The 10,350-nt window shown below is 47.9% G+C and overlaps 1 protein-coding gene across 1 annotated transcript; it reads left to right on the top strand.

Moving 5' to 3' along the window:
• The first annotated feature begins 620 nt into the window (after positions 1-620).
• Lyg1 (lysozyme g1) lies at positions 621-4,514 on the top strand. Its single transcript, XM_051204600.1, has 5 exons — positions 621-663; positions 981-1,085; positions 1,740-1,933; positions 4,086-4,218; positions 4,396-4,514. The coding sequence occupies exons 1-5, from the start codon at positions 621-623 to the stop codon at positions 4,512-4,514; spliced, it is 594 nt and encodes a 197-aa protein (XP_051060557.1).
• Positions 4,515-10,350: the final 5,836 nt, after the last annotated feature.

The raw sequence follows: 10,350 nt of genomic DNA, 5'->3' as shown, positions 1-10,350 counted from the left end.
TGGGGTGAGGAAGAGCATCATCATGGCAGCACGTGCTTGATGGTCCTTTCTACCAGTTCTCCTGCTGAGTGAACGCCTCATGATCCCAGCCCTGGGCCCTGCCCATGACCTACTTCCTGGGCCTTCTCTCTCCACCCTCCCTGGGTTCTCACCCCGGAGAGATACAAAAAGAGAATGAGGGATACAGTTCAAGGGGTCCCAGGGTGTAAGGTTCCCCAAGTGGGCATCAGAGCAGCAAGGCAAGTCTTCCTCCTTCCTTCGCCCAAAGAAAAGAATCGGGGTATATTCCAAGGCACTGGGGGAGGTGTGTCCTCTCCTCCAGCCTAAAGAGGGGGCTGCAGAATTCATGGAAACCATCAGCGCAAAATCCTGCTTTTCGTAATGTAAATTACCTTTCCGCATGCCGAGTCGGGTCATTGGGTTTCTCGGTGCCGAGAATCCAAGTGTCTCGCATCCCCAAGGACTAATTAAAAGTCTAAGTGGTGCACCTGTCCAATTTTTGGGTGTGGGAAACCCATCCCATTCACGGTGTGCTGCTATGACAACGGTTGGTGTTTTCTGCCTTTAAACTAACTTTGACTTTAAAGGTATTTCAGGTGCCATAGAATCACCTACTCAACATGTCTTCGCTGTGGCTGCTTCTGGGTCTCCTGGCCTTGACTGGTGAGTGTGTTTCCTTTTTCCCAAATAACTTGGAAATGGATGGGGGGGGGGAAGCACAGGAAGGTAAGGCTACACCTTCCATTTGTATAACCGAAGTGAAAGCACTGGTTTTTTGTTTTTTCTCCTGAGGTGTCTGGTAAATCTTGGAGTTAGGAATAATGGCTGATAAGCAGCCTATCCCAAGAGTCCCATAAAAGCATGAGGGTTCCCACTAATCCATGTGCTTTCACTGACTTTGCCGTAATTGTTTTTATTGATGTAACCCATCCACAGACTTCTAGCCCAGTACCTCAGGCTAAACTTTCCTCAATCTGCAGGCTCCTCTGAAAGCAGCAACTGGGGATGCTATGGAAACATCCGAACCCTGAACACCCCAGGCGCATCTTGCGTGATTGGAAGACGCCATGGCCTACCTTACTGTGGTAGCTGACAATCTCTGTGTCTACTCTTTCCTCTTGACCTGTCCTCCTGACTCCTACTGTTTCAGTGGAAGGAGAGAGCTCTCAGCACGGAGTCCAAAGCCCTTGTGAGAGCTCGGGCTCCATTACTTAAACAAGTCACATAGTTCTTCAAGTTCTGTAAACTTTGTATGAGGGGGTGAGGGGGTGGGGGGGTTAGAGTGTTTCTGGGACCGTGGAACTAACTAGAACTGAGGCTATCCGTACATTGGCACCACATAGGAGTAGGAAGTTGTGCTGTTGTGAGCAAAATCTTTCAGGGGCACTTGCCAAAAACTTCCTGAAGGATTAGGGGACTTTCTCCCTCACACAGTGGCCTGTTGCAGTGGCATGACGTAATTTACTGGGAAATCTTTTCTGGGGTCCTTAGGACTGGTGCTTGTGCCTATAGAATTGCCATGGAAGGGAGAGAACTTAGCTCATAGCCACTGGTGGCCATGGAGCTCTCCAGCAGCAGGAGGTGCACGCATGGAGAGATGACTTTGTTTCACAGAGAAAAGTCTTAACATGACGTCAGGAAATGGCTACGAGGGGCTTAAATTTGCTATTTTCAGGCACAGGCCCGAGGCTAAGGCTAAAGCAGCCTCAACTACATACGCCTTCCTGTGCTTGCCCTAGGAGTCCGTGCCTCTGAAAGGCTGGCTGAAATAGACAGGCCATATCTTCTGAGATACCAACCCACGATGAGAATTGTCGGCCGGAAATACTGTGTGGATCCTGCAGTGATCGCTGGTGTCTTGTCAAGGGAGTCTCAGGGTGGCAATTTTGTGGTCGGCATGGACAACGTGGGCAATGGGATCGGGGTGATACAGGTAATGTCCCATCAGTCAAGGCGACTTGATGCTGGGGAAATGGCTCAGCTCCCCAGCACGCATTCAGGAGGCCAGGCACGGTGGCGTGTGTCTGAAATCTTGACGCTGTGTTCTCGTGGTGAAGGCAGGTGGATTCCGGGAGCTCGCTAGCCAGCCAGACAAGTCAGTGAGCTCCACGCTCAGCAAGAGATTGAAGAAGATACAGTGTTGATCCCTGGCCTCCACAGGCTTGCTTACATGCTTACACACGTGCACATCCCCCCTACATGCGTGTGGACATGCACAGAGAGACAGGGAGGGGGAGAGAGAGAGAATGTGGCCCTCTGCTTTGTGACAGAACTCCCGGGGGACACGATTGTGGTTTCCTTTCAGGTGGCACAGCAGCACGGATCACCGTGAGTGACAGGTGCCCCCTGGGGTCTGTGAGGGCTGAGCAATCCTGGCACCGTGTCCACTGCACTTGGAGCCACGGCTTCTCTTTAGAGGGAACTGTGCCTTATTTCCAGGACACCTCACCCAGGGTACACTACTCGGGGTTCCCAGTGAGGCCCTAGTTCATGAGAAAGACCACAGAATGCGTCTTTGCTCTGGAGACTTTGTGTGTGACCTCGAATGGGTCATTTTACCTCACTGGGCCGGTGGCCTACCTATAACTTTCCATTTTGCTCTTGGCAGTGCTGGTAGTTCAATTTGGCACTTTCTAAGGAGGCGCTCTACCAATGCTCTCTACTGTAGCCCCTAAATGCCATTCCAATTGAACTGTATAAAGAGTCAGTGGTGGTGCAGGCCCTTAATCCCAGCACTCAGGAGGCAGAGGCGGGAGGATTTCTGTGAGTTCCAGGCCAGCCTGATCTACAGAGCCAGTTCCAGGACAGCCAGGGCTACACAGAAAAACCCTATGTCAAAAAACAAAAACAAACAAACAAACAAAAAAAGCAGCTGTCTGGTAGGTTCTCAACAATATTAAATTCCCCTCTCCTCGTCTTCTCTCTGTATAATGCTCAGTTCTGAGGGTTAAGTTTTATTCTTGCACTGATTCAACCCAATATCACTCATCAGAGTTCTGGGGTGCTGAACTACTGTTGGGGGTCAGGGTGAAAACGAGGATGAAGTTTTCCTGCTGCCTCTCAGACTATTGCTGAGAAATCTGTGTGCAGTGTGTCATTCTCCAGGTTTTAGGGAAATTTACTACTTAATGATCTTTGAGTTGGCTTCTCTTGACTACTTGTAATAAGCTTCGGTTAAAAAGTATCTTCTGGCTGGGCCTGTGGTGGTGCACACCTTTAATCTGGGCACTCAGCAGGCAGGGATAGCTGGATCTCTGTGAGTTTGAGGCTATCCTGGTCTACAGAGTTGTGGGGCAGCCAGAGTTACACAGAGAAACCCTGTCTTGAAAAACAAAGCTAAATAAATAAATAAAAATATCCCTTGATATTTTATCTCACTTTGGCTTGTGGATACATTCACTGATCTGATGAGATGGGGTAGGGAGCCACTGCAGAGGAAATCGGACTCACAGACAAGTCACCGTTGTCAAGTTACACCGGCAAAGAGAACGTGAACACCTTGTGCTGTTAGGGATGGTGCCATCTTCTTCCCTGGTTTTACTTACTCTTCTCTTCTGTACAATCCACTCCTTGGGGGACGGATCAGTCCATCTCCTCTGAGATGAACTAAGAATGCCCTAAATCCAGTCGTTTCTCCTCAGTCTGACGATACCTCTGTGAGAATGGTGACCTGTGGCATCCAGGAAGGGTTAGAATCGCCTTCAGACATTCTGATCGCCTGCAGTGGATTCTAAATGCATTAACCATCTTGGCCTCTGCCTTGACCTCTCTCTGATACACTGAGGCAGCAGAGAAATGACTGCTTGCCCCTCCTTACTCTAAAGGATGTAGCTTAATTTTGTCCATGGTGGCGACACCATTTTGCACTCCCATCAACAGTGCATCGGATTCCAAATTTTCCATGTCCTTGACAACATTTGCCTTAAGAGTTTTGGACAGTAATTCTTCTTGTAGATGCATGTAGTAGGTAGCTTCTCCACTTAATCTCTGAGGAGATGGGAAGTAGAAAGAGAACAGAAGGGAGAGGAAGGGATCCTTCAGCTGAGGATGCTCACCAGACTTCCCCTCTGCCTCTTTCCCTCCAGGACCCGAACTTCTACCCCCCCACATCCTGGAAGAGTGAGTCCTGGGTTTCCCAGAAAACTGAGATCCTGGCATCTAAAATCAAAGAAATCCAGACTAGGTTTCCAGCTTGGACCCCTGACCAGTACCTGAGAGGTATGTGTTCCACTGCTGTTTCCCAGCCTGGAATTAAGATACTTGTTCATCACTTGATAAGAACCAGCTTCTCCAGGCCACAGCTGCCTGCTGAGGGCAGCCAGGAAAGGGAATCTAAACTCTCTGTTGAGTGTCCTCAAGCTGGGTGAGGGTTATAACCTGTCACATGAATTTCAGGTGGACTCTGTGCCTACAGTAAGGGTCTAAGCTTTGTCCGGAGCAACCAGGATCTGAACTGTGACTTCTGCAATGATGTCCTTGCACGAGCCAAGTACTTCAAGAACCACGGCTTCTAGAACCTCAGATGAAACTCAAGTTCATTACCGTACACGAGGCTCACCTATCCCACTGATTTGGCTGGCAGGTGGAAACTGAAACCTCGAATCTGAGTTGGAACTGAAAGCTGTCAAAATTTCATGAATCCTATTAAAGGAATAGTCATTATCTGCATTATAGATTGTGTTCTTTTAAAACACTTCCCCAGACCAGGCATTGGTGGCACACACCTTTAGTTCCACCACTCAGGAGGCAGAGGCAGGTGGATCTCTGTGAGTTGGAGGCCAGTCTAGTGTACAGAGTGAGTTCCAGGACAGGCTCCTAAGCAATACAGAGAAACCCTGTCTTGAAAAAACAAAATAAGAAGAAAAATTAAAAAAAAAAAGAATTATTTTAAAAACAAACAAACATATTTCCCCAGATGGTAGCTCTACCATGGCCATGGATTTCTGTGAGACGAATCCTATGCCTCTAGGAATCCAGTTGCCAAGTTCAGCAAATCAAAGCTCAGGAAACCCAGGTTAAATGTCAATCACACTGAAGCTTTGAGTTTAGGCCTGTAGGATCTAGCCTAAAAGTGTAGACCCACGTTCTCACAGTGGCCAGTCACATATACTGGGGACAATGGTTTGGGGAAAGTCACTTGCTAAAACTGTGCAGCGACATCTTGACTCCTAAGCCACCTCACTGTTCTCCAAGTGTTAGGTCCCAAACTCTGCACAAATGGATGACTCAGGTTGCCTGTGTGAAATATCAAAGGGACGCCAGCTGCCAGGTGCTCAGCAATGCAGGGACCTGCTACAGAGTCACCCTGGTTGGCATGCTCCAACCCCCATCCATAACCGCTCCTGCCCCTGAGCTTGTGCTTCCGAGCTTGTGGTGGTTTGAAGAGAACGGCCCGCAAAGGGGGTGGCACTGTTAGGAGGCGTGGCCTTGGAGGAGTAGGTGTGGCCTTGCCGGAGGAAGTGTGTCGCTGTGGAGGGGGCTTTGAGGTCTCATCCGCTCAAGCCATGCCCAGGGACACAGTCTACTTCCTGTTTCCTGCACGATGTAGAATTCTCAGCTCCTTCTCCAGCACCACGCCTGCCTGCCCACAGCCATGTTCCACCATGACGATAATGAACCGAACTTCTGAAACTGTAAACCACCCCTGACTTAAATGTTTTCCTTTATAAGAGTTGCCATGGCCAGGCGGCGGTGGCGCAAGCCTTTAGTCCCAGCACTCGGGAGGCAGAGGCAGGCGGGTCTCTGTGAGTTCGAGACCGGTCTACAAGAGCTAGTTCCAGGACAGGCTCCAAAGCCACAGAGAAACCCGGTCTAGAAAAAAATAAACAAAAAAAGCGCGTTGCCATGGTCATGGTGTCTCCCACAGCAATAGAGCCCCTAACTAAGACAATGCTCTTGGTCTCCCGGCTTACTCTCTCTCCTCTCTTGAACCCCACCTCCCATAGCCTGGTTCACGTTCAGTCTGGACCCTTCCAGATGCCTCTGCCCATGCTTTCACTCACATCTACAATAAATATTCTCCTCAACACATCTTGGAGCATCATGTCCTTATTTTTTGTTTTTTATTCACTAGAACTCCTTCCTACTTTACTTGCTGAGCTACAAATCTTCTAACAGAAAGAATCCGGCACTCAGCTAAGCTCTTCTCACGGGGGCTTGGTCCTCAGCTAGTGGGACCACTGGGGTGTGATTGGGTCGGGAGAATACTAGCATCGTGACGTGTTTAATTGATTAATAAACTCCCAGTTGAATGGGCCTTGTAACTGATGAAGGAAGTGGGTCCTTGGAGGAGTGTCTCTGAAGAGACAGTCTCTCTCCCCCTCCTACCTAGTCCCCTCCCCTGTCCCCCCCTCTGTCTCTCTCTGTCTCTGTCTCTCGTTTCCAGAAGCTTCCATCGTGTTTCGGCTTTGTCATAGGCCCCAAAATAATGAAGTCAACCTAGTTTTGTGGGTGTCCTTTCTCCTCGGGGATCTTTGGCTGCTGGTCCACATGGGAGGGAGGAGCAGAAGCAGCCAGCAGAGTACAAACAGCTGTGAGTACGATGGAAAATAGCCTTCCAGTGTTGTGCCCAAATTCTGAACCCCCAAATCGCCAAGAGCCCCATTCCGATGCAAGCGCAGAGTCTTTTGTTAACTAACTGCAGAAACTCGGTTCCTCCCTCCTTCGGTCACAGCGGTGAGGCAAAAAGGACTAGAGGCAGGGAATTTATTGGGGTGAGCAAGAGGAGTGTCTAGGGGTCCACAACAGTGTCAGGATTGGTGCATTTCCGGGCTTGGATGACCTGTCCTGTGTTGATTGGTTAACTGGTTGCTATGGCCTATAGGAATAGCATCCAGGGCGGTTGCTATGCTCTGCGTTCCATTGTTAACATAAAAGCACTTCCCAAGGGTATCTGGCTTCCTACTGAGGGGCGAGGTCGCAAGTTCAGCAACTGAGTCAAGGACTTGCTGGGTCATGGCTGCTAGAGCAGGGGTCTGGATGAGGTTCGGTCCCTTCACCAGAAGTCAGCATCTGTGAGACAAACTCAGCTTTATTCCAGAGTAAGGGGGTCTATCCTCTGGGGACAGGGGCTGGGGTACCACTAATTTGCGTTTGGCAGCACAGTCCTACCATACAGCTGGAACACAATACCTACTCTAATTATCATATGGGTGGGGGAGGGGAGGGGTGGGAGGGGACTGGAAACATTGTCGGGGAACTGGGTCAGAGGTCATATTCAAGATAAATCAGGCATGCGCAGATCGTCCCTGGGGCCCTTGACAGCCTCCAACCCTGGCCTTCCCTCCTTGTCTCCCCACTCTACTCCTATGCCCAAAGCTGGAATCCAGCTGATGGATAAATTCCCACCAAAGCACAATGGAGGAGACCAAGCAAATGCAGCTTCCCCTTTGGAGATGGACGTTGCGCTGGTTTAAGGAGAATAGAATGTGAAACCCCGGCTATGAGGGCTGTAGGAGAAACAATAAGGTTCTTCTGGAACCATGCTGGGGCCCCCTCCACCCACCTCTGCGAGGGAGCCTCCCCTAGGGTATTGATTATACAGTGATCAATAAATGCTATCGAACATGTCTGCCAGCCATTCTCTATGGAAGGGTGAAGCTAGGCCGGATGTTACTGTCCTCCCTTGAAGGGTTTACTGGCTGTTATTTGTGTTTCTTTCTTTGCTAGCCACCTCTTCATTTCATTAACCTATTTATCAACCGGATGATTTGGGAGTTTTGCGTTGAACTTTTGTTGGATTTTTTTTTCTTTTTATAGACCCTACACATTAATACTCTGATGTCAATGTCTTCTCACGTTCTGATTCCTGTCCATTTACTGCTGATAATTTATTCTTTCTGTGCAGAAGCTTTTGTGTTTCATGTCATACCATCTGGCAGGTCTTTAAAAAAAAAGGGAGAGAGATTATTTATTTTATTTTTCTTTACATTTGTTTATTTATTTGTGTGAGATAGGGCATGCACGAGAGCCACAGTTATGTTTTAAGTTTTAATTACTGTGCCTAAGAACACGTGAAGGAACTGAACCTCATGGAATGACAGCCACAGGGTCCCTGTGACTCAGGGTGGCCTTGGGATATCCTAGAGAGGATCCTGTGATGAGGGTGTGCTGAACCAGAGGCCTTGAACCAGACCAATGACTCATTGCAACGAACATTTGCAAGTAAAACTGGCTGGGGGCAAAAGGGCATACTGCGGAAACACCATAGCTCCCGGTGCCACTGAGGCAGATGAAGAGGTGTTGGAGAGGAGGGATGAAGGAGGGGCAAAGCGTTTGTTGTCGATGTTTGTTTGATTTCATTTTTTTCTAAATTTTCTTTTGTGGGTGTTGCTGCCAGGGTGAAGGGCAGATACGGAGGGAAATGGGAAGGATTGGGGTGCGTGATGTGAAATTCCCAAAGAATCAATAAAGAAATTATGTTTTTGAAAAGTCAAAATATTAGTTAAAGTAGAAAGAAAAAAGGGGCTGGGAAACTGCAAGGAAAAAGAATTTAAAAAAAGGGGGGGGGGAAGGAAAACAAATGATTTCCCAATAAGGAAATAAACTTGTGGACGATTTAGTCAAATATAGAGAGGGGAATAAAATAGAAAAACACAAAACTTAAAAAATATACAAGATAGAACTGTCACTAAAAAGAAACCCATATCCGGAGCAAAGCAAACAGAAAAAAACGACAGCCTGTTGGACGGGCGTCTTTCTGGGTCCTTATAAACCAGAATCAGGCCAGGCATACCTGGGCGTGAACTTGGAAGCTCTGGTCTTCCCGGGTTTGTGCTGGTGCTGGGCCTATTTTGGATATGTGATGAGTGCTGGTGTGTTTTTCCTTGTGTGCAGTGGCCTCTGCTGGGCACATACAGCTTTGCAGTGTTTCCAAGCCTAAGTGTGACTCACCTGTTCGAGGGGAGGGACTGAGGACAAGTGGCTGCCAAGGTTGATTGACAGCAGCCTCAGGGCTAGCAAACTCATGCCACAGAGGGGTGTCTGTCTTTCCTAATGCACATCACGGTCTGGACCCAGCTCTGGCGACCTATGCTTTTCCAGCCTTTTAGCCTGAGGCCAGATGGTCACGGGTTTGAGACCAGTATAGGCTACATGCAAAACCCTGTCTAAGAAAAAAAGGGAAAGAGAAAATGAGGGTAGTGTGTTCTTTTTCACCAGCTCACTCACTCTTGAAATCTGACTGGTCCCAAACCCAAGTGCACTAAAAAAGTCAGAACACCTTTGCCATAATGTTTTCAAATCAGAACTAAATGGAAGAAGGGATGTGTTACCCATTCCCAGCAGACCCCCACCTGCTCCTTTCTCCATTCTTACGGTTTTCGAACTTAATTCTGTAACGTACCCACACGGGATATTCAAAGCATATTCAACCCAGCCAAAAGCACACTTAACGAGACAGGCTAAGGATATCTGGTGTGTCTTCAACAAAGACAGCTGACCTCAGGAACCGAGAGAGAGAGGTGGCTTCTCCTATGACCTTTGCAAGTAGTTGCATCTCTCTGTTTGAACCCTTCAGTCTGCACAACGGGGCTTAAACGACATAATCTACACGGCGTGCTGGTTGGCAGCACCTGACCTGTGGTAGGAAGTTAAGTCACAAAAAACAGACGTTATTATAAAAGTGAAACACACACTCTTTCCTCTCCTGGAGACGAAGGGTTAAGACAGTGACCATGGGACTCCATGATGTATCCTTTGTCCAGATAAGGTTTCCTTCACCTAAGTTGAATGCTGACCCATTAGCATCCTTACTGGGAAGAGAACACAAAGAAGGACTGGGAGGCCATTCTTCCTGTGAAAATACGATCATCTTCCACGTTGTCAGAAGAAATAAAACCCGTAGGGTTGATTTGTTGAAAGCACCCTGTGCAGACCCACTCTGCCTCTGGGAAGCCTGTTTTTTGTTTGTTTGTTTGTTTGTTTCAGGGATTTCCGCAAACATTTGTATTCAGACCAGAAGCAGACTAAGGAGAGGTTACTGAGCCACTGATGGGCAGAAATTCTTTTATAGGATGAAATTATTTTATGACAACTGAGGAAGCAGTTATTTGACCTTATTTTCTTGGATCTCCTGTGGGCTTCTATTTGATGGAATAACGGACATTTCATTGTCTTGGTAAGTAGTACATTTTTTAGCTAGGTGTTTTTCTTGACACTTGGCCATTTTTGTGTAAGGCGTTATGGGTCATCAGGGATTTGGTCCCAATGGTCTGTGTAAGTCATAATGAGTTCAGCTCCAAATGTTTGAGGCTGGAGAAAGTATAGGAGCTTTGTTGTGACTTCTAGTGTTTTTTTTCTTTGACTTTCCTCAGTAAGGTCAAATCAATTATAAGGGAGGAAAATCTGTCT

This window comes from Phodopus roborovskii, unplaced genomic scaffold (assembly GCF_943737965.1).
Source record: "Phodopus roborovskii unplaced genomic scaffold, PHOROB, whole genome shotgun sequence".
Taxonomy (NCBI): Eukaryota; Metazoa; Chordata; class Mammalia; order Rodentia; family Cricetidae; genus Phodopus; species Phodopus roborovskii.
This window is presented reverse-complemented; position numbering and strand designations above follow the sequence as displayed.

What these genes read in the sequence shown, in the direction of transcription:
- Lyg1 (XM_051204600.1), top strand. Translation starts at nt 621, where the DNA reads ATGTCTTCGCTGTGGCTGCTTCTGGGTCTCCTGGCCTTGACTG. An exon ending in ATGGGATCGGGGTGATACAG is followed by an intron (nt 1,934 to 4,085) that starts GTAATGTCCCAT and finishes CTTTCCCTCCAG; the next exon opens with GACCCGAACTTCTACCCCCC. An exon ending in CCCTGACCAGTACCTGAGAG is followed by an intron (nt 4,219 to 4,395) that starts GTATGTGTTCCA and finishes CATGAATTTCAG; the next exon opens with GTGGACTCTGTGCCTACAGT.